This window comes from Glandiceps talaboti, chromosome 5, assembly GCF_964340395.1.
Source record: "Glandiceps talaboti chromosome 5, keGlaTala1.1, whole genome shotgun sequence".
NCBI classification, from domain to species: domain Eukaryota; kingdom Metazoa; phylum Hemichordata; class Enteropneusta; family Spengelidae; genus Glandiceps; species Glandiceps talaboti.
The window spans coordinates 24,882,187-24,907,641 of NC_135553.1; the positions used below are offsets into that span (position 1 = coordinate 24,882,187).

At 37.7% G+C, this 25,455-nt stretch overlaps 1 protein-coding gene and 1 long non-coding RNA gene across 2 annotated transcripts in view; one reads left to right on the forward strand and one right to left on the reverse strand.

The window, feature by feature from the left end:
* Nucleotides 1–605: 605 nt before the first annotated feature.
* The window catches only part of LOC144434962 (uncharacterized), a 61,646-nt gene continuing 36,796 nt past the window's right edge, over nucleotides 606–25,455 (reverse strand). The window contains exons 2-3 of the long non-coding RNA XR_013480869.1: nucleotides 7,438–7,634; nucleotides 606–870 (exon numbers count right to left, since the gene is read on the reverse strand). This is a non-coding gene — a long non-coding RNA (uncharacterized LOC144434962). The remainder of the gene's footprint in view (nucleotides 871–7,437; nucleotides 7,635–25,455) is intronic.
* LOC144435201 (transcription factor Sox-9-B-like) lies at nucleotides 15,045–19,129 on the forward strand. Its single transcript, XM_078123778.1, has 2 exons — nucleotides 15,045–15,525; nucleotides 16,009–19,129. Exons 1-2 carry the CDS (start codon nucleotides 15,167–15,169, stop codon nucleotides 16,970–16,972), a joined length of 1,323 nt encoding a protein of 440 aa, XP_077979904.1. The 5' UTR covers nucleotides 15,045–15,166; the 3' UTR covers nucleotides 16,973–19,129.

Consider the following 25,455-nt stretch of genomic DNA (forward strand, 5'->3'; position numbering starts at 1 on the left):
GTGAAAGGTAGGGGAAAGCTTAAGAAGGGAATATGTACATCTCTTATGGGGGTCCTAGGGGTCTCCCCTAGAAGCCCAGGAGGTTTTTAACTCTGAAAAGTCAGTTTTGAAACTATTCAGACATTTTCAGAAAATAATTTCCAAGCTGTCAGCTGTTTTGGCAACTTAGTCAATCTAATATGCGGCGAGAACGTCAGCTGTGTTGGCAACTTAGTCAATCTAATATGCAGTCAGAACGTCAGTTGTGTTGGCAACTTAGTCAATCTAAATCTGCAGTCAGAACGTCAGCTGTTTTGGCCACTTGGTAAATCTAATATGCAGTCAGAACGTCAGCTGTTTTGGCAACTTAGTCAATCTAATATGCAGTCAGTGCGTCAGCTGTGTTGGCAACTTAGTCAATCTAATATGCAGTCAGAACGTCAGTTGTGTTGGCAACTTAGTCAATCTAATATGCAGTCAGAACGTCAGCTGTTTTGGCAACTTAGTCAATCTAATATGCAGTCAGTGCGTCAGCTGTGTTGGCAACTTAGTCAATCTAATATGCAGTCAGAACGTCAGCTGTTTTGGCAACTTGGTAAATCTAATATGCAGTCAGTGCGTCAGCTGGGATGGCCACTTGGTAAATCCAGTACGTAGTCCGAAAGTCAAGCTGGTTTGACGGTCTTTTGGTAAGTCCAGTGACAGTGTGTTCATAGATCTACATTACATAGTGTGAACGTCATCTGGATAGGTCACTTGGTTAGCCCAATTCTTGGTCCGTTATGTAAATCAAGACGGCGTCGGCTCCTTGGTCCCGGCACGTCAAATTTGAGTTGACAACCACTTGGTAAGTCCAGTATGTAGCCATTGATAGACTATCTCCCATGACATCTGAAACGTAAAAATAGTGACATAATTAGATAAATGTACACTATTAGTAGTAGATTTTTTATATATAATGTTAGTGCCTGAATAATACTAAGGTGGTTTTGGTGTTGGTGGTGGTTTTGGTGTTGGTGGTGGTGGTGGTTTTGGTGTTGGTGTTGGTAGCGATAGGAGTACATGTATATTGTAGTATCAATCGTAGCAGTAGTAGTAGGGGCGGAGATAGTACATGTATAGTATAATTATTTATTATAGTGGCATGAGGTAATGATAACACTGTAGAACCACATACAGGGAGCCCAGGAACCGTGTTACAAAACAAACAAACAAACAAACAAACAAACAAACAAACAAACTAAGAAATATACAAACAAAAATAAACAAACAAATGACCAAACAAACAACTATGCATTGGTAAATGGAATATCATTTAAACTCATGTAGAACAATATATATACATGTACATATGTATATATGGGTCTGTATACTATTGAAATAATATACTATGTTTCTATATATACTCACCCATACACATACAAACAACACTTGTATGGGGGAGTATATGTGGTGGCGCTAGAGAGGAGGTTGTAATAGTGATTTTAGCAACATTAGTGACGTCATCCAGATAAAAGAACGTACGATCACATGATTTAACATTAACATTTTTTTCTATTTTTATATAATTTTTGTCACATGACTCGTCTGCTCATTTTTATAGATACAACTCTAAATGCCAAATATGTCCAAGGTCTGTCCACGCCAAAATTTAGTCCTCGTCTTAATTATCATCAATATGCGTCATAATGTCTGACGTATAATGTGTGTTAGTATTATCACACAGCAGATGTTTTCCTACCTTCGCATAAAAAGAACAGAAATATCCTTGATTGTCAAACAGAAATGATTTTTATGTAAGGATCACATTCGTTAGCCATAGAGGACATTTTGGTACGAATATGAAAATGTCAAGTTCTTATAATCAAAATTTCTAATCATCAAAAATAATCACCAAAAAAAAACAAGCACAAAATAAACAAGCAGTGACATTAGCGAGGAGAATGACTTTTTTTATTTGGTGTTCACTCTTTACACTAAAAAAAAATACCGCAGAGGGAAAAAGAAACCTGACAAAAAAAGATGATTAATTAACACGACTGTCAAGTTTTAACGACCTTATAGTTTCTTTGAAAGAGTACGTAATCTATGCTTGAACCATTTCTACACGACAGTTGTAATGTGTCCGTTGATGTACATGATGCACGTGTCTTTCTATAATAGAAACTTCGTTGCCACATTCATCGATTTGAATCACCACCAGACTCATTAAACGGTGACTTTCTTGATCAGTGCACGTGGTTTCTTTTCATGAAACTAAACACCCCCAATTCTATACAGATATTTTTTTTGTTGCGTGAAAACTTCTTTCAAGTTCTTTACAAATATGTTTTCAAAGGTACTAAAGGTGTCCATTTTGGTTTCAAGGGAAATGGAGAAATGTGTTAGTACATAATGGACTTTGGTCGACTATTTAGCACACTGTGATCGATTCAATGACGCCATCACCAATTCGATGAGATTTAATTTGAAATGTTTTGAACATTCTTACAAATTATTGCAATTCTGAACTTATAAGTTTATTTGGTAGTATATTAAGTACTTGATGATACCCAAGCTTTGCTACGTCTGATATTGGATAAATTGTCATAAAATGGACGGGTGTACGGTGTATGTCATTTTTAGTTATTTTCTATGGATTTGAACCAACTACATGGTCCTTCAGAAACTGGTTGAAATTTAAGTTCCGGTCACAATCTCCGACGGTAGTACGGGAAAACATAGATTTCATTTTAAAAGATTCGTGTTTACAGTTTGTTTAGAAATTTGGAAGGAATACCATTTGGCAGGAAAACAACTTTGCTTCACATATGTTGTAATCTGATGAGATATATACCAATTACGTATTCCGTTTTTACCAATAACGTCGGTTTTTTTCTTCATTCTTTCGAGTCAGTGAACTCGGTGACGTCATTTTTGTTTACACTTTCATTGAAATGGATGTAGAAATTTGGTCCCTGGCCGCTGCGTGTGAGTCATACCTCCACTAAAGTCTTTCACGCTAGAGAGCTCCTATATATACTGATTTACTTAACGTCTTTACTTAACCGGCATCAATTTCATTCTAAATATGGAATATTGGTTTTTCTACAGTTTGGCAAGTTACCAACGTACGACTAAGCACTAACACCTCTCAAGGTGTTGCAACTATGCAAAAAAGAACGTGAAATCATTCCAAATTCAGATCCGTTATTTGAAATCGTATAGAAAGGAGAGTTTGTTTTCGTGTTGACGTGATGGTCGATATGTTTGTTGCTGTGTTGTTATGCTAATGGTATTTTGATGTGGTATAGTCTGGAGACGGTGACCTACCAAACGAAGCAACTTTTGGTAAATGAACGGGATGCAAGGGTTACGACAATTTTGGGCGGGATATTTTGATTTTGCAACTACCCTCTGCTTCCTTCTAAATGTGCCTATGTTTTTATCAGCTCGACATTGGCGTAATTATGGGACTGTCCTTACGCTACTTTATGGTCAAGGCGCACCTGCTTTCTTATCTTTAATATATGTCAGATATGCTGTTCAATGTGTTTTCTAATATGTTGTACATGATTTCGATAACACCTTGGTGAATATATTGGCCAACTATGTGTGATTCACCCCACAATTGCGAACCCTATACAATCATACAGTCAAGTGTTTTTCTATGGTATGTCGATACGTGTAAAAACCTATCATTAACGGAAATCGGGGCTTTAAAAAAAGACAAGACGTGTCGGCAACTTTGCGTTGCTACGGTGAAATTCCGTATCGCGTTTGTGGGGGTGGAGTATCAAGAAAAAGAACGGCATTAAGTTTGGTTACAAGCAAAAGAAATGTAATCTGAAATATGTCAAAACACAACATCGATTATTTGACAATGTATATCAAAAAGGCATTGAGGTTAACCTGTCAGGATAACTAATGGTATGTTAAAGAAAATTTATTAAATCGTGTTGTGACGCCGCTTTGTTGTCTGACATGGCTTTTATTTGTTTTCTCATTCTTGCATATCTTGCTTTGAATATCGGTCAAGCTCATAAAATAACAGTTAAAAATTTACGTATAGAATTAAGTAAAATTTCATTTATGAAACTTTAGCTTAACCTATTGAAACTAGAACACCGACCTCAATTTACGGTGTTTTTTCATTCTATCGTGCCAAAGTAAAACTGAGGTGTGCGCAAGCTATTGCAGACAACGAAAATAACTTTACGTAATTTCCGTCAAAAATCACTAATTCTGACGACCTCAATCCTTTAAATTTGGTCTATGTCAAGATATTTGTAACATAGAAATTAATCTTTTCGACTAACTCTAAATCATCTAATATTTTGCACTTACAGGAATTCACACTCATGACAGTCTTACCACCTTTGATCAATTTCCATATCTTTTTTGCAATCAGTATTCTTAAATATAAAACGAACACTACACCACCAACTTGTCATTTTGACCTTGAAGCCATTCTCCGCTTTTTGACGACAGACAAAGACGTTATCATACGTATTTGAAGATAAATTCTAACAATTGATATAACATTTGTCTGTAATGGACCTGGGTAACCGAAAGATGTAGGTGGATTGCCAAATATGTTCCATACACGGGTACACTTGACTTTACAATTCACATAATTCCAATTTGATGTTCCAGACCTCATAATTTGCCCCAATGACATTAAACAATTACGTATAACCAAAATACAAGAGGGACATTTTGCTGGACTCGGAATCTTTTGGTGGTAAATAGTTTGTGTATTGAAGTACGGCCTAGGTGCAACTTGTTTTTCAACCAGACTGGTTTAGTTTGTGAACTTTAGCCACAAAAAAAACCACTCTGTCTTCATTAAATAGTAAGATATGATATCTTAATTGAACAAAGGCCGATGACTAACTAAACATTATTCCGTTTTGTGTCCAGAGTATTTGGATTAGTCAGGATAAATTAATGAAATTAAGCTAAAATGTCGCCAAAAACAACTTAGAAACGGTTCATTTGGAAGCAAAGTTCACCTCCTTATGTCAGCAAGAATTAGTGTGGAATTAGAAGATGTCCGATTCGATTTGATTTATTCTCAATTTGTAGGCGTAATTTGTTTCTCTATCTAAATCCTTCTTCCACTGGAAGAACTGGGTTGAAAGACCAGAGTTAATCACCATGGCGACGTAAATCCAGCCTCATCCCGTGAAATCCTTGTCGGAGTGGATTACATTTTTATTCGCGACAACTTTGCAATGTGGAGACTGCTTGGGTGACCTCTGACTTCAAATTGTGTTTAGTGTTCGGATTTTGGCTGTGTGGTTTTAGTCGACTTGACTTGAAAACAACCAGGTAAAAGACTAGGTAAACCAAATTCCTCTCGGATGACGTATTTTATTTTTCAAGTCCCCCGGCGAAAATAAAGAACAGTTTTCTTGTTTCCCTACACCCGAAGAAAAGAATATGGGGCCCAGAAAATGTAATACCAGGCACGTTAGATGATGTATTGACTGTGGTTTTTGTTATAGTTTATTATTTTACACGTGACAATATGGATCTGATTTTTATCTGTAATTGAAATATAGGGGACAAAAAGAAAGATGTTAAAAGAAAACAGACCAGACACATGTTGAAAAACATGTGGGAGTTCATTTAAACCAGCTTAAACCAAATGCTGATATCACAAACAAAACATGTTTGAGATTCCATGATTTTAGTACCAAATGAAATTGGATTGGCGTTAGACCATGTTCTCGTAAAGGTGGAGAATTTCGTTTAGTTAAAAAATGGCGGGAAATACTTGAATTACTCGAAGTCACAGTGTTCTCGATTTAATTCGGTAAATATGCAGAATACCGTTGTTTTTTTCTGACCGGAAGGCATGTTTTCACCTTCCTTTAGGCGACGGAAATGAAGAACACGGCCCGTACAATTTTAGTTTGATAATAAACTGTTCCGACACTCTCCGCTAGCCATGCAATTGGACACTGATTTCCAACAACCTAAATATTTATAGTCGACCCATATCTTGGTGCGTGGTCAGGGCTTTGGTAAATGACGTCTCCACTTGTCACGATAGTTGGTTTATTTTGGCAGCTTGTCTGTTTAACTCCTGTGGTGTAACTCCTTCGACGGCGTATGTCGCAAATCAATCACAGTCGTCAAATTTGGCCACTCCAGACAGAGTCGAGACGGTCACGGTGACTACTAGGTGAATATACATGTGGAAAAGTGTCGGAATATGGTAACGACCATACGATTTCGTGCATCTGTGCTAAATGGTTGGTGACACGCTGCAGAGACAATTTCGGGAGCGGCAATGCAAACTAAACAGACTCCAGAGTCCAACAACGGCACTTAGTACAATTGTATATCGTATCTGAACGTATATGAGCCTCTAAGTACAAAATCTTTCTAAAATTTGATTAAAAATAATCTTTTTGAGGTTTTCCCTACTGGTCCAGCTTGACTAAAAATGTGTGAATCTATCGAATTTACACACAAACAGTTAATTCGCCAGCTGTAACTTCATATGAGAACAAAATAGAAGTTGGCGGGAATACAGAATAATAATATAGAAATCTCAAGGAATCCTTAACATGCTCGCAAGTTGCCATGACATTATGAAAACATAAATACTGGGGAGAGACGTGGAGTTGGACTGTTAAACGATGATTAATTACCCATTTAGGGAAAAATATGTGTTTCCGAGAACATGGGTCGAGATTTCATTTTATTTTATGTTATCGAAATGTCGGTCAAAATGCCCCTTCTGTGATAGTTTCATGAAATATGTGCAGACATCGCTGGGGAAAGCAAAGAGACATACATGAAGGTCAAGAACACAGAATTTCTTAACTTTATGATTTTTAAATGACTAACAAAATGTTTAGGGTCGGTGGCTCAAACTAGGACCGGTCAGGTTATCGGCAACTCCACGTTTTCTTTCTTTTCGTTTTAGTATCTATGACAACAAGTGTATGGATTGCTGAAAAGATGCATTAATATACTTAAGCACGTGGATTTTTTTTTCTTTTGGTAAAACCAAACCTACATTTGTAATCCAGTCGGTTCTCATAAATTTAGGTTATAGCTTTTTATTTGTATCAAAGTTATGCCGCCAACTAACATGAGAAAATATTTAAGTTCGGACACAATTGTCATTTAAACTAGGCCGATCTGTTTCCCTATTTCGGAGCTTTGTAGTCGAGTATTAACTTTTGTAATGCGACTATTGACACCACAAGTGTCCCCAGCTGTGGAAAAATCACAAAGTTACGCCACTTTATGTTGCTATTTTTTATATTTTTTCCGTGATCGTTTGTTATCGCTATTTCTGATCAATGATTAATGGGGTAGGAGGCAATATTTTAAAGTTTACTATACTATAGAGGAGGAGAGGAGATCGGTTCTACGACCTATACCAGTCAGCGACACACCGACATTCGCTATTAACCGTGTTGTTTCTATGACGACAGGCAGTCACGGCAAACTCACCTGTTTCATATCAAGGGCGTGTTACCAGGGCAATCGATGATCGGTATGCTTTTTGAACATCTCCTACCGAGCTCGTAACTTTAAGGTGAATTCAAACAGCTTCCATTCTCCGCTACAAGATGTTTCCGTGGATACAAAGGCACTTTCCTGGGATCGTATCTCGCCTCAGTTCCCGTACCCTTCAACATGGACATCACCTAGAAAACAGAAAGAAAGTGTGGTGTCTTAATAGCAGTCAAGTGTTTAAGTGTTTTATTTAATCCTACTTTTGTCTGTTGACCATTGGATATAGTATAAAGCATAAGTGCAGCCAACGTTTCAATTTAACGAACTGTGTTAGTCTGTGGTTTGACCCCTGAGAACAGACACGGACACGGACACAGACATAGACACAGACACAGACACAGAACAGACACAGACCGACACACACTACTCATCGAATCCAGTTACCCATTGAATTACAACGTGTGTAAAAGGTTAAATAGGTTGTGTGAACATAACCACTACCTTATGCGAAGTGTATAATGTAGGACAAACACTTAACATATATAAATAAATATAGCAAGAAAGCTATGATTTCCAAGTGTTTGATAGATATCCAACATATGAGAGTTAGTTTTGACATACATACTTGAAACACAGGCAGAGGACATATCTGAACATGTTCAGTGCAGTATAAATAATAATGTCATTATCCATGCACGTGTCTGACATTTGTACATTCATCATTCGCAAGTACTCAAAAAAGTAGAATTCTTAGGTGATCTTGGTCAACAGATTACAGTTGATATTGAACAGAAAACAGACAAGTCAGCAAGAACTCAGGCTCGGGGTTGATTTTTAACGACCACGAGATGCAGCAAAATCGCAAAGTCGGACTAAATAAATTCTGAATCGTGATATGATACGAAATAAGTTTTTTCGAGGTAGTTTAGTTGTCGTAGAAACTGTGCAATGCATATAGTTACCTCTCCGGTTCAACTCGAAGTTTGGACCCACGTGAGGTGTCGGGGGTAATTTGTTTAATTGGATAAGCTGTAGAACAATGGATGAATCGATGATAAACCACTTGATCGAATAAACCCTCGGCCCCTGTTAACCCATAACTCACAAACTAAACATACACACAGGTGGACTTTATTGCCCTTTATTTCATCCGACGAAACACACTTGAGAAGTCCCACCTTCGACACTTGGTCAGCGTGATGCAGATTTTAAAGGGTTTTATGACGATAAATCGTACACAATATGTGGGAAACGAATCCATTGATAAGTTTTGTGCTCTTGGGACCAGGTGTGGGTTGATGACACCACAGTGTATATGGCGAATATTGTAAATTCGGATCACCTAAAAACACAGGCAGACAGACAGACAGACAGATATATAGATAGATAGATGGTCGAACGGACACAGACAGACAGACAGACAGACATACAGACAGACAGACAGACTCTACCAAATTAATTTCTACGTTGGTAGGTTTTGGTGAGAAACATTAACAGAGAGGAGGAGTAGCAATTTTATTTCTAAGCTAGTAAGAAGTGTCAGAGAGAAACGTACGGTGAAAGAGATAGGGGAAGGGGTGGAGAGGGAGACAGAGAGAATATTACAATTTCTATTCTAGTGTGTTACAGAGAAATGGTAAGAGAGAGAGAGAGAGAGAGAGAGAGAGAGAGAGAGAGAGAGAGAGAGAGAGAGAGAGAGAGAGAGAGAGAGAGAGAGAGAGAGAGAGAGAGAGAGAGAGAGAGAGAGAGAGAGAGAGAATATATTATAGCGAATTTAGTTTTTAACCTAGTAAGAGTCAGCATTTTGAATCTGATGGTAATGGCGCGTTGTTACTGAACGGTGGTATACATTTTAATTAAGCCTTAGCATTTTTTGTGTACCCAAGTATACCTTTGTAGCTGTAGCTCCTTTGTCCGTGACTTTGTAACCTGATTGTATATGTAAGTCTTCACGCGGTACTTTAATGAAGGCTCGTATCTTTCAAAATAGATGCGTGACTGTAGAAAATAGGCAACCATGGTCCATGGAACCGACGTGTGGAATGCGAACTACCTCTAACGCTCTTCAATCATCTTTTCAAACATTTCGACTATTATAGTGATTCAATACTATTGATCAAGTGCAATCCATTGGAGAGCTAGTGCCTATATTGGTGTAATAGTATAAAAGAGTCCCCATATGGTGTCAGCAAAGTGCTTAATATCGGTCAAGTTATCGTGGTTATGGTTCTCATTAGATAACTACCCTCTATACTACTAGTACTACTCATAGACTACAGTCTTCTGTTATAGTCTATCACCCATAAATCATACTGTGTGTTGTGAACTCGACATTGCCGTTCTCACCCCTTTACCCACTTGTCCTCGTTGTTCTTCTTCTATTAACTGAGTACCATATGACCACTAATGCCACTGGTTTATATTGTAGACCTGATCAACACCTTTATGCGTTTTAGAGTACTTGTCTGCAGGCCACTGAATTAAAGCGATAATTACAGTTATTTGTGAACGTCGAGGTTATCGATTTCTGATCTACACAACGACAGTCTCTCTTTAGCACGCAGGTTAAATAATTGCAAAAAATCTATGGAAATTGTTGTTTTCTCGGTAGCAATGACCATGGCATAGTTTTTATTTTGACCCGGGCGAACTAAGTCTTCAGATTTAGGTGAAAGATATTCATATTTTCTAATCAAAAATCAGAATATGTAACTGATGAGAATGAATAACATACTTATTTTTTGTGAATTTTACTGCCATTGCTTGGTATTTGAAATTTTTCAATTTTTTTTATAGATGTGGTTAAAACATGTCGAATTCAGTCGAAATCTCCATATATGTTTACGTATCATTAAGTGCTTAGAGATTGATGGAGCCAGTTGGATTTAGGCACAGAGTGCTGCTGAATAGGACCGTGACGGAGACATGGTGTCGTTATACGGAAACACTGCGGGGGCTCAACTTATAACGTTTGATACACTCGTTGTTATTGTGATATTTACTGCTAGATTGTTTGTAATTTGACATAGGATTGTTTGAGTTCACGACCATCAAAACGTCACAGACTGTATTACCCCCCCCCCGTAACCAACAACAACCAGACGAATAAGAAGACATGAAGGTGACGAAGTGGCATATGTACTGTCAACGTGTCTTTATAGTGTCAGAATTTGTCGAGAATTCAGTAGGAGTCAGTGGTGTTCTCGAGGACAACGCCAACTGTTTTCGGCAGTTTACTACCGCCAAAGTAGTGCAACTCACTGGTGTCTCTATCCTTGATTGTAATCACTATTCGGCACGAGTGACTCATTAACAACCTATCTAAATTGTTCAAGTTTGCGAGAAGTCGCCATCTCCGTGTAATCAGTCAAGCAGCAGAAAAATTAACTACATTTTGGGGTTTAACTAGATCGTCATTACCGGAACTCGACACCGCGCTTTCCGTTTACATTTACGACTGACTTCACAGGTTTAGGAAAATCCAAATTAAAAAGTTGTTATTTCTGATATCTTGAAAGTCGTGCATAGAAATTAGTTTTGGGTGTCAGTTAATGGAAATATGATGCACCAAATGTTGGTAACAAGGTAAAAGTCACTTTTAATGTACTTCAATGGACGGTCCGTTTATCATTTATGAAGTTGACTTAACTCAATATACAGTGCATTAAGTTTGGACTGTTATATATTTCCGTTGTAGAAGATTAAACAAACACTTACATGTAAACGAATTTCCAATACTAATTTGTGGTCAGTCTTCGATACAGACGTCCATAGTTCAAGACCAAATCAATCACAAATTCTTACTTTAAAAAAAAATCGCCTGTGCTATATGGTTCAGAGATAAAGTTAAATTTCAAGATTCAATCTACTTGGCAGGTGTTTGAAATATGAATAAAGTCACGCCCAGTACACACGATGCGTGCCTCGAATTCGCATTCCAAAATCATATTTCGGCGTGCCTGGCATCGAAATGGCAACCCATTGTTGTGTATTAGTGATTTGTCGAGGTGTACGTGTACAGTGGCCATATCCCAAACCAGAATCAACATTTCAAAAACGTGCCTTTGCGGTTGAATCGATTGACACTTGCTCTTAGGACACTCATCGTGAGAAATATAACAACTTCTGAAAAAAGCATATGAAGAGTTTCTTATTGTGCAATTTTAATACAATGTCACTAATGTATGACTTATAGATATTCATATATAAGGATTCTATAAGGGTTTTAATAAGTATCGTGCTACTTTTGTAGATAAATTAATACATTGAAAATATTCAAAAGCTGGAAAGGGAATCGTTGGTCCAGGAGATTTCATAACCCCATATTAAAGCTTATAAGAGTAAAAGGGAAAGAAAGCCCTTGTCAAATTCGAGTGAGAAAACCAATGTTGTGATTTGATTCTGTTTTCGTCATTATTTTGTGATAAGTTGACGCTTTTGGTATCATGTACCATGATAGCTTTCAGCCAATTTGGACATTTTACTGCAAGCGTGTACTCGCAAACACGATACAGAAAACTTCACACGCCATACTTATTGATATGATATTAGAGATTCAGAAATAAAATCTTATCTAATATTTTTTTATGTGTGTTGGTATTTTTTTTTTACAATTTACAATTTAGCATTTTGTTATTGTAAAATTGTGGAACGGGTTGGTCGGTAAATCATGCCATACTACTTGGAGTAAAGAAGAACCCAACCATTGCATACAGCTCGAAGTCTACAGAAAAAAGGTTGAACAGAAATGTGTAGGTTAATCCTCCCCTGCGGACAGACAGTTCTTAATATAGCCAAGCTACTTTATACAATAAACATCAGACTCAATCGAACCTTTGAACCACCTGCAAACTGGAGGAACGTACTCAAACTAGGGGAGCTTTCAAATTTCAGCACTTTTTAGCTGGAGTGTATCTTTCGTCTCAACTACAGGAGTACAGTAACACATGCTGGCATTTTGCTAGCCACATGGCGCTAGTCGACTACGTTAACCTTGCATCGGAACCAGTGGGACGTCGATTACCGCGCCTAAGGAACGAACCAAAGCGTATCACCATGTACAGATTAGACCACTTGAGTAATCTGTTAAAATAAATGAGCTCGCGATAGTCTAACAGAATCGGGTCACCCTTGTTGGTTTAATGTCTCCAGTTAGGTAAATATTGGCAACATTCATAAACTAATGAATTTTCTGTTTGCAAATATACAAAACGCCCCAGATCGCTAATTATTTTTTATTGTGTTCTTATTTACAATCGCGTCCAAATTGCTCCTTTCAATCGATTTTCCAGATCTTTCGTGTAGTCGAAATTCACCCTAGTTCTCGGGGGACACATTCGATGTTCGTTCTTTACTGTTTATCAACAGTTTTATCGGCTTTTTCCGGGTGGTCTGCGTAGCTTCCAATTAGACCCATAGCCCTGATATCCGGTCCGTTTTCGGTATTCGATATTCGCTGCTGACTTTTTTTTCTATCGCAAGATATTTCATTGTGGATACAGCTGGATATTATTTACTTGATAAAAACACTAGTAAGTGTTATTTTATCCACACAAAGTGAAAAGTAAGCAACCAGTAGCCATACCACAAGATGAAACATATATATCTACACGGAAACATTAAAAATAATATGTAAAGTAACAAAAATTAATTTAACAATTAAAAAGAACAAGACTCATTCCAGAAGACAATTTAGTTTAGAAAGTTTATTTAATGTTTATAGTTACCAAAATTTATGAACACTCGTGAAATAAAAATATACAAGCAAGTGATATATACATAGTTAAATGCGTTCACCATAACTTAAAACCTGTAATCAAGACTGTCTTGTTTTCTCTATAACACTAGGATGATAACATGAATTGTCAAAAGATCCTTCAGAAATGTATATTAACATTGGAAGACAGGGACTCCAGTTGAACCATAACATGTGGTTGTAAATGGTGTATGCGTATAGAAATAATATTGAATTAATGTGAATTGGGCTATCAAAGGCTGCAAATGGGTAATGGACAATGTGAGTACAGACAGCAAGATGATCGATGTGCGATGGATTTACAGTTTATACGGTAACATGACCAAACACTGTTGTTAGGCCGATAGACATCAATTCAAGAAACGATGCCTAATCAACTAATCACGTGTTCTACGACAAAGTAATAAATATTTCAGAGTTCATTTTTAAAGATAATACAAAGTTAATCAGCTACTGATTGCATCGCTTGGCTCAAAGTAGTAATTTAGTAGTTTGCCATGGAGAGAGGGGACCCCAGTACCTATGCCAGATAGGAGGGTAAATGTCACGTGACCAGACAACAAAACGGGTTGACTTCAGCATGTCTTTTAAAAAGAAACTTGTTGGACGTCAGCTTGACAAATGTTACCTACGAATTTTGTTTGCAAACATTATATACTGAAATTAGTGTGATTTATGTGGTAAAATATGAAGGCGATGTGAGTAGTTTGTTTAGACCTGACCCAATGACGGGGGTCGCCTTTATTACCGACGGCACTGTCATCGTCGCTTCAACAAACTTTGAATAGGAAACCGAGTGAAATCGCTAGTTTCTTAGCGACACCATGAACACTCATGTACAATATGTAATACAAAACTGCTCCAATGGCGTCAGGCATTTACTCTGAGAGTAATCTAGCTTGGACTTTTTGTTGTAATTTATCGGCACTGTGAACGATTTGGCAAAGTTAGGCTGTCCAATTTTTTTTCTTTCTGTGTCCGACTATTTTAATGGCATGAATGCGTGCTGTATTTATCTTAAATAATCACCTCAGTCGGACCACTTTCAATTGAAGGCTGCTCTAAGAAGTTTCTCAAACAATGAAGTTGGCATATCGTGTATTCAGCTCAGCTTTAGTTCCTATAAACGAATCAACAACGGCTAAAATTAGATTTGGTTCGGCAATGGGTAGGGGTAGGTTCTGCTTTCATTGTACTTAAGTCATTCGAATTCACGGCAGTTCAATTACAGAGATATAATCAGACTATCAAATAAGTGTCCCTCTCTGTATAACATGTATAATATAGGTGTACTTGGCGTTGCTGTGAAGTGTTGCCATGGTGTAGCGTGCACTCCCCTCTTCCTTCATCATATAGAGTATGACTCATTCATTCTACAAGCCGCATGCTTGGGGAACTGCTTTTTTTTTTCTGAGCCCAACCAATGGTTATGTCACACCGTGAGCATTAATGCACAGGGGTGTAAAATGTCGTAATGCATCGCTATATATAGTTAATTAGAGTCAGGCTACCGTATCCGCCACCTAGATGACCGGAAACCGTACCATTTTTACTTTTAAGACATTACTCATCCACCAGGACTTTGGGTAGATTAAATGAAATACGACACTGCTTTCGTATGAATTGACCCAACAATAGTAAAAGCCGCCGAGCCAATCACAGCGCAGTTGATCACATGAAGTTACACTCAGCCAATAGAATGAATAGGGAAGTACTATTTTGATATGATTGATAGATGACTGAGCAGACAGAGGGGGCAGGATTAAATTTTAATGAGTGTTGTTTTCTTAATTATATGTCAACAGGTAACGTGACAATTCGCATTCAACAGTTGGTAGACTGATCTAGTAGGCAGTGACAGTCCACGACCAGAGCCGCTACTTCTTACACCCAGGCAGTACATGGTAGTATACGCCGCCTAGTCTCAGAGATACCCTAGCACGTCCCTTGTCGTCAGTTTGTACACCAATGCGCAACCCTTCCACCATGAGCGACCACGAGAACGCCGAAATTGAGAATTGTACCAAGGAGACCGCAGAACATGTCAAATCGGAGCCCGAAAGCACCGACTCGGAGTCCGATGTCGAGAACACCACGAAGTTGCCGAACACGATCCGCGAGGCAGTTAGCCAAGTTCTGAAGGGCTATGACTGGACTTTAGTACCGATGCCGGTGAGAAATAGTCCAGGATCTAAGAATAAACCACATGTCAAGCGACCCATGAATGCGTTTATGGTTTGGGCTCAAGCAGCACGAAAGAAACTAGCTGACCAGTATCCACACCTACACAATGCTGAACTCAGTAAAACATTGGGCAAACTTTGGAGGTGAGTTTCATTTTTTCATTTCACTATATTTCGCATAGAGACTTGGTTCCTATAGGAGAATATATTTTTACATTACGAATTGACAACTTTTATTCAGTTTGGTTAAAGTAGTCATTTGATCTGAGCACTCTACGAACCGAGGCATTAACGAAAGCTGCTTATCGGCCCATGTAGTGAGTGCGGTGACAAATTGAGGACGCTAAACTAGGCCACACGGCTTCCTCTTTAGTTTGGTTGGCTATGGAAATAGCTGAGTGGTCTTTTGTCATATTTGCAATGCAACAAATGCTAGGCTTTTGAATCACCTTGATACCAGTGTGCATTCAATCTACCCACCATTTCCTGACATACTCTGCACGACTGTCTGGTCCAAACGACAGTACAGGAAAAACATGACCACCTGTTTTCAGCAAGCAACAGTGAAGTCACATCAATGTCAGGCAGGGATCATTCAGATTTCCCCTCTTTTCTATTCAACTTCAGGATGTTGTCTGATAAGGAGAAAAAGCCATTCGTGGATGAAGCTGAGAGATTACGTATGCAGCACAAGAAAGACCACCCTGATTATAAGTATCAACCAAGAAGACGGAAAGCCATGAAGAACGGACAGCAAAATAACCCAGATGAGTCTGGAGGCTCCAGTCCCGTGATTGGATTGTGTACAGTTCTCCAGAGAGATGGGTCATCTGGTAAGGGGGATAGTTCTGCTAGCAGTAGCAGTAGCACAGCCAACGGTCCACCAACACCACCTACCACCCCCAAAACAGAAAGTCTTAGCGACAGGGATGGTCCACCAGTCAAGAAAATCAAACTAACCAGGCCCGCTGGCGATCAAGACCCACAAATTGATTTTAATGGCGTTGACATACGAGAACTGAGTTCAGAAGTCATGGGAAACATCGACGGGTTCGATGTAACTGAATTCGAACAATATTTACCGCCAAATGGCAACCCACATCACACAGCTGGTAGCGGACAGTCATCTCAACAGCAGCTTCCCCCACCACCGGCATCGATAGAGCCGAATGAAACAAGTAACTACCCACACAATTACAGTACGAGCAACTCAGCCAATCAGCCGAACAGTCCAGGGTCAGCATGGTCAGCGAGTTCACCCCAAACTCCGATAAAGATGGAATCATATCACCAACCTCTGACGCATTACACGTACGCGAATATATCGCAGCAATACAGCAACAATAACAGTGGATACCCTCCCCGAACGACGCCGTACGACAATTACCAAGAAGATGGCCACAGTACACAGTACTACGGTTCTGCGAACGCCAATATGCCGCCACCATACCATTATATGAACTCGCCGATCTACACATCATTAGCTACAGCATCAACAGCAATGTCACCGCTGCCTTCACAAGAAGACAGTCAACAACAACAAAACTGGGACTCATACTCAACAGCCGTGGCTGCCGAACAAAGATCTTAAAAGTAGTTAGTCATGGGAAACAACAATAGATTTACGGTTGTGAGGAAGAGAGATTTTTTGGGTTAGAGTTTGAGCCTGTTGAGCATGGTACCAATCCGTGACAGCTAAATGATTGGTGACCGGCAACTAATGTATTCAACATGGCAAAGTTACCTTAGGACCGTTTCAGTACAAACAGTGTGAACAACTTTACACTATGATGATCTTGTATATAATATTTTGGCAATATCAAATGCAACAGGCCAGAAAAAAAAGTTACAAATGAAACAATCTCGAAACGCATCGTATGTGTTTTGTTTTGTATATTAAATTTCAAATGTTTGGCGGTCAAAGAGTGAACTATTTATGACTTGAAAAGACGCAAGTTCGAACAGGTCGTGTCGTCGAATTAAACTTATATTTGTAATTGCGAGGACAGGTCAACGTGTATGAACATTTCGACCACGAAGTCTGGTTTCTACACACACACATAACACACGTTCCAAACCCAATGTGACGTTGACACGAGGGAAACGTCACCGGAGACTGATCGGAACTTTAAACATTTTTAAGTGACAGCGTCAGAATTAGCCAGAGGGAAAAGAAAGTAGACGGATGTATTACACTTTCCTGAACCCAGTTCACTCACAGGAAGCTATTATTATTACCAGTCGGTTTTACTGAAGGCAGTAGAGTCTTCCAAGCACTCGGTTTTCCCAGCATTGTTTGTATATTTGGTAACATTAGCAATCTAATCACTTGAGAAGTAAACTTGTCGGGACACAGTTTACTTGGTGCTACGGTCACTCACAGTCTGTATTTTGTCTAAGAATGATATTTGTTGACTTCTATTATTTCTGATATATTTTGGAAACTGTCCGGAAGACCCAATATTGCATATTTATGCAACTTAATACAATTTTGGGAGGTTTAAGGTAGCGAGGCACAATATGTAGCTGCTTTTGCGTTCACATTCCAAGGAGCTCTTTACGAATATATTGTCAATGTTTTATGTGGCCAAAAACACTATAGTGTAAACGGGGACCACACAAACTCATGCTACTACCCTGTTATGTTTGTAGTAATTCTTGACAGCTGCCGACATAGTGGATGTGAAATAGGTCAAACTGTGGATTCAGACGGTGCCATGTAGTCATCTGTACCCCATTACGTCTGATTGTTTTCCCACGGATGCCTAATTGTACGATCAATTTTGTATCACTTTCATTTTATCGAATTGAACGTACAGCAGTATTCACACAGTATATATATGAACGCATCTTTGTCTTAATTCGTACATTTTTTTTACAAAAATCACACAGTAACAAAATGTATTTTTCAGTAAATATATATTTGAGTGTAGTCGGCAATCAGGGTAGCGTTCATATGTATACTGTATCACATCCATGTTTGAAATAATTGCATCAACAAATTATTTTTTATGTCCACGTTTGGCCTTAGCACGTTACAGGTCATCTTTGCAATGGGCTGCACACTTACTAAGAATTTTTTGAAAGTTGATTTATTTAATTTCAGTCGATTTGTGAATCACATACATACACACACACACACACCACATGTGCCTTACCAATTCTACATTCCAATACCATTACAGGTTTCTTGCCCACCATATTTCGCTTATCCCATTTTTTAAAATCATATCTACATTTTTCTTGAGTTATATTTTTGAAATGTCAAGTATATTTTCATTGTTATATTTGCATATTACATCCTAAGTAAATTTCAAATTTTATAACAATTTCATATACCCAGTATGTACATTTAATAAATGGAAGAATCGAATTGAATTTTCATACAATTTTGCCATTTGTGTTATATATAGTTCATTTATACTTATCAAACACGAATTATGAGAGATTTGATATGTGAAACGTGGAGTTTATTTTCTTTTCACATTCGGCCAGCTACAAGATATATTTTGTTTCAAAGTTCAAAAAATCATGAATGCATAAATATTTATATCTCCATTTATTCCATTTTTGATAAATTACTCTTGAGTCAATGAGTCTGTAATCTGGTTTCACTGTTCGAAACTCTTGACTATTCGGATCGCATATTACATATTCGTTATTTTTTTTCGAGGGACGTTGGTCCAATTGTTCTGTAAATAAGTACTTTTCATAGTGAATGAGCCAATGTTTTTCGATGCTTGATTAAAATGTACGTTCTGTTTTACGAGTCGTGCTCAGAGTCTTTTTACTTGTCACACTATGGGTTTTTATCGCTATCTCATTGCTTGTGAAAAGGTGCATTACTTTTGTCCCGTATTCATGAAGACACAATCACCAAGGAAGTGCAGAACAATGGGGGTTTCCTCAACTGACACTTGGCGCGAAAACGAGATTAGATTAGCCCGAGTTGTTGACATCCCGGAGCAAGGTAAACTTGCTATGTTATTATATTCAGGGGTCATTGCAGGTCAGTCAACAATCTGCATTTACTGACAAAGCATTTGATTAGCCCGGTGCCAAATTACAAGTCATTTACTTCTTTCTCTAGACAGTTATTTATCCATCTGGCCACTTCGATATTGGCTGACTGGTTGGCAAGAACCGCGAAACATACAAAAGCAATTGCTGACTGAAATACACGTAGTACATGTTGTATATATGAAAATAAAGTAGGTGTTTGAAGTAACCTTTGACCGTATGATACACTTTGACCTCTGTAAAATTGCAGCCAACACATCTGTGTGAGTATTACATCAGATTATTGTTTGGTAAAACACGAACACAAACCGATTCAATCTTCAACCTTTAATTTTATGTTTGTAGCATGATGCAGACAGCAAAACTGACAAGTTGGAGGGTCGGTTTACAATGTTACATAATACACACTTGTAACTATTTATACAAATTATACGAAATGGGATACAAAGAAGGTAACAAAAATCAAATTCAGCGCCAAAAAATGTTAAATTAAAGATGAAACTACAAATGTATGTATGTATGTATGTATGTATGTATGTATGTATGTATGTATGTATGTATGTATGTATGTAGGAAGGAATGCATAAGGAACTAATAAACCAGTCCGTATATATAGCTGTTAAATCCGACGTTTCGAATAAATATTCTTTTTCAAAGGAAAAATTGGCGAGACATAAAAATGCCAGGTCAAAACCCGAACATTTCTAAACATAATGGAACAAAACCGCGCGTGATATATATAAACGGTTATACGTGAGATAAGTTCTTTAATTCTTAATATGTATGTATGTATGTATGTATGTATGTATGTATGTATGTATGTATGTATGTATGTATGAAATGTTCGGGTTTTCACCTGGCATTTCTCTGTCTCGCCAATTTTTCCTTTGAAAAAGAATATTTATTCGAAACGTCGGATTTAACAGCTATATATACGGACTGGTTTATTAGTTCCTTATGCATTTCTATGTATGTATGTATGTATGTATGTATGTATGTATGTATGTATGTATGTATGTATGTATGTATGTATGTATGTATGTATGTGAGTGTGTGTGTGTGTGTGTGTATATGTGTGTATACGTATGCGTGGTGTGCATTTGATTTGTCAATATTCACTTAAATTTAGGAAAATTTTCATGACAAATTAGACAGACAACATTTTAGTGCAGACAAGGTGGATTACTAAAAAAACAGATCCTCGGGGTTTAATGCAATGGTTTGATGGCCATTGTAACGCGACTGTGTAAAGACAGGCCATGATGACGTCATCAAGAAGACAGGTGAAAAACTTTGCCACAGGCGACAGCGTCAATTTAGAATCTTTTTTTGATAACAATCGCTTCGCCCCGTCCAAAATAACCATTTCTAATTTGGTTACATGCAGAGTTTATTTTATTCTGTTTTTGTGTTGATTTGGCGTAGATGATGACATCCATGATATTACATTGCAAGTAAGCCTGTATATTACGTTACTCTTCGTGGTTAGCCACACCAGATACGGCGCCCAAAATGCCATAAACAGTTCTTTTTGAATATCAACTTTCACAAGAAGGTTGAGGAAATGTTGCCTCGAGTCCGGATGTCGCTGTACTTTAAATTGTCCGTAACATGTTCACTCTATAAGGAATGTCTCTTTTCTTATGAATAAGTACCTTGAAATTTTAGTTTTTCTGTTGCTGTGACGACATGAATTTTTTTATCGTTATCGGAAATTCCTCATTCCAGAGGATTGTTATTTGATTTGATAGAAGATTGGCAACGGCGATTTAGTTGGGTGTTATGATTAGGCCTACCTATAACTGATATTAGTCATGAAATCCCAATATCTATCTACATAGTATATGATGATACAATCACCTAGGAAACATCTCTAAACAATGTTGTCCTGAATCCTAACTGTTTTTCTTAATCAGACTTTAACTAACTTCAGCTATCAACTAAGTGAAGTTACACCCATATACACATACACATACATATACACACCCAAACAAACAAACAAACAAACATACATACATACATACATACACACACACACACACACACGCATGCATGCATGTCTGTATGTATGTATGTATGTATGTATGTATGTATGTATGTATGTATGTATGTATGTATGTATGTATGTATGTATGCATGTAAGCGCGCGCACACAAACACACTTACCTCCCTACCTATTCCTACCTACCTAATCACCCACCTACATGCCGTATGATTCATACATACACTCATACATACATACATACATACATACATGCATACATACATACATATATATATATATATATATACACTCATACATACATAGTATACATACATACATACATACATACATACATACATACATACATACATACATACACACACACACACATACATACATACATACATACATACATACATACATACATACATACATACATACATACATACATACATAGACAGACATACATACATACATACATACATACATACATACATACATACATACATACATACAATGTATGCATCAATATTTCATTAGATCAACTACTAATATTTGTTTTCGTTAAACATAATGTGCCGGTATCATAAAGTGACGCGATCAATGGTTTAATAGTACCAGTAGCCGTGACTATAGTTTCAAAACATAAATTGGAAAACAGCTCAAACATCCGAAATGTACAGTTAGAGGTTGAAAGTCGTTGTCATAAAGCATGCTAAATAGATTTTTAAAAAGTGAAACCTGATAATACTAGAATATTACATCAAATTGTAGGTCGACAGAGTACGTAGTTGAGAGGTTCTCCCTCTTTGACAACGCCATTCAGCTCACGTCCCAGTACCGTTGCCAGGAGCTAAAGATAAGACTTTGACTGCTGTAAAAATTTGTAAATGAAACAACAGCTTGAAATGTAGTTTGTCTGGGGTTGGCTCTAGCGTTGTTTGAAGAAGGAAATGGTTTATGAGTATTTAAAGACGTGGGGTAGTCATGTACTTGAACCTTCTCGTTGCAAGGGTGGTGGGAACGCCATCAGGTAATACAATAGAGAGAGTGCAAGTGATAGTAATCATACTCAAGACAACCTAGAGATCGATTCGCGGTAATTGATTGGGAAGAAATCATTATGAAGTCCACAATCAAATAAAGAGCGGGAATATGAAGCGGTAATGTAGTGTAGTTAATCTCTGATGAGTGCAGTAAAGTGATCAGGCAGGTCTTGCATTCAACCATGTCTTCCAGGCTACCGACTTGACCTTTTGGGTCAACCTGTCAAACTAAACTGAAAGAACTAAGTGAAAGACAAGCCAAAGAAATTGGACTGGTGGCACCTCCATCTCAAGCTAGGGGCCATAACACTACACTGCACCTCTATACAATAATGTAATACCATTCAATTACTTTTGTATTTTGCAATAAAACAAGCCCCAAGTCGGCCATTTTATATCTTCCCGTGCCTTATTCTGTAGTTGTCTAGCTATATGGTTTACTAGTAACAATAATGGAGGAACGACACCCAGGTAGTGTCAGTCGATTGTTGTCTGGAGGACGGTGAAAGGGTATAGACACACCATTTCTCAATTGTCGAATCATTTTAGTTTAAATTCAATTTCAGCTCATGTCATACAGACGCAGTCAACCAACATGGACTGATCTAAAGGCTAATATTTCCTCAAAGTGTATTATTTACATATTTAAAAGTAGAGTGACGATTAGTGTGTGCCTGATTGCATCTTATAGACATGTATCAGGTACCAGTTGCTCTGGATATTTAAGGGACCAGAAAATATAGACTGTAAACAAAAAGAGAACAAAATCGGCTTCCTGTATATTCTAGACAGGAAGTAGTTACTATTATACACAGGATCTCAGCTGTCAGAATTGCTGTTGAAGAATTATGGAAGAAAAACTCTTTAAGAAAGTATGATGGTAACCGAATTATGGATTCAGGAAACAATCGGAGCAACAAAACCACAAAAAAGTATGCTCCAAAGTTCACTAGTTCGTGTGCCTATTTTCAAGTGGAAACTAAAATATGAATAAATTCAATAACCCTCTCTGTCTTTATTGCGCTATTAAGACTACAGCTATGATTAGGTGGAGGGCATTTTTCATAAGTTAAGACCTCCTAACGTGACATTTATTAGTGTACTGACACAGATATGCGAGAATATCCGAGGAGTTGGATATTTCTGTAAAACTTTTTTATATACAGTTTTACTCAATTACATGGTGCAATGTGCTGCTCCACGGTTTTATTGGGTATATATACAATGCATGCGACCTTGTCAATATCGTCATAGCAGACTATGTCTCCTATTTGAATTTTGAACTCGTTCAAGTCCACAAATTGTCTTGTTTCAACACTCTATCGTTCACATTTCCACTAACCGTTGACTTAAAGACGACATTATGGTCAAATTGGTTGTATATAAAGGGGCATTTTAGTTACATGTGTCTGTCTATGTTATGGACTATTTGATTAAACAGTGTCTATATCATATGAGATGTTGATACAGTCACCTAGCTGCCATGGAATGTTATTTGTATGTAGCCTACTCTGTCTTTTGATTGATGGAGGACGGTGGAGTACTTGGAATTAAGTACCAGACCAGAGAACTGTGTTATATCAAGTAATTGGCATCTCAAAACTAGTCATGAACTGTCCTCGTCTAGTACACTGTAATAGCAGTCGTACCATGTTCACCACACTATTTGCAATATGTTCACATCACAGTCTAGTTCTGGCTAGGTGTAAATCAAACACTTATATTATTTGCCTATGAGACTGGTAGCATATAGTCTAAAATATATATTGTTGTATCAAATAATTAATATCAGGAAATGAACAAAAATCATAGTTTGTTTGTTTTTTATGCACTGTAACCCATATAGTTTATCTATGTCATCGATAAGGCATATACCAACTCGGACCAACTTTTTGGATAATTTCCAACTCAGTGTTTATATTCGAAAACTATCTTAATATTTGACAATGATGTGTTCATTGGATGAAATCATTTCATTCAGCTTCTGTTTATTGCTGACTGTGTGTTGCAGACAATCTACACAGCTTTTGATGACAATCTACACAGCTTTGGTTAAAACCTGGAATCCATACTAAACCGCTGGCCAGTACATTTCCTTTAAACTGTAAAGTATTCAGCAGATCGCCCTGAGATCAATATAATAAAAGAACGTTATCTATATGGGTCTCAGCTACAACATACTACCATGGTTCGTATGTGTGAGTTTTGACTTAAATTGTACTGTTTATTCCTTCTTCGAATTCCAAAGTTAGATCAGGTCCAATATAAGAACTGGACACTTCATAAAGCTATCACATAACCTGGAATCTCATATCCCATCCCAGGACACTTGACGTTTTCCTCCGTGTGGTGTGAATCTGGACAGTGCGGATACGAGGCTAGCCATAATAATACTGATGAACTGATGGGGACAAACTTAGCAGATAAAACTGTTTGAAGAGTTGGAAAGTGACACTGAATGAATACATGAGTCGGTCAAGCCTCGTTGAGACATTTACGGGTTCTCGTCTATTTTACGTACTAGGTAAACTGCACTTTCAGAATCAATTACTGCCACTAATGTCTTTAAATGCTATCCTGGAAAGCATGCTCAGTTCGAGACATCATAGAGAACACGAAAACACGAAATCCCGGTTAACGTAATATCTAGTTACTTAATGACAACCAACAGTCATTTGCGTCAGCTTTATGTAACATATAAAACCCGAACAACATACTGTCACAATACATGTTCAATAAAGTGAGTTGTGACATAGTCGCCACAAAATGTCGGCTTTATAACAACAGAATCTATATTTCCTTAGTCCACAGACTTGTAGTCAGTGATTACAGTACACCTCAGACAGCTTTTCTATAGTGGTCAGAGTGAACACGTCTTTGCTCCCCCCCACACATTATTACTACACACATACACACATACACACACACACACACACACACACACATACAGACAGACAGACAGACAGACAGACAGACAGACACTCACACTTTATAACATTCCCCAGTATAGTCGACATTTTCTGT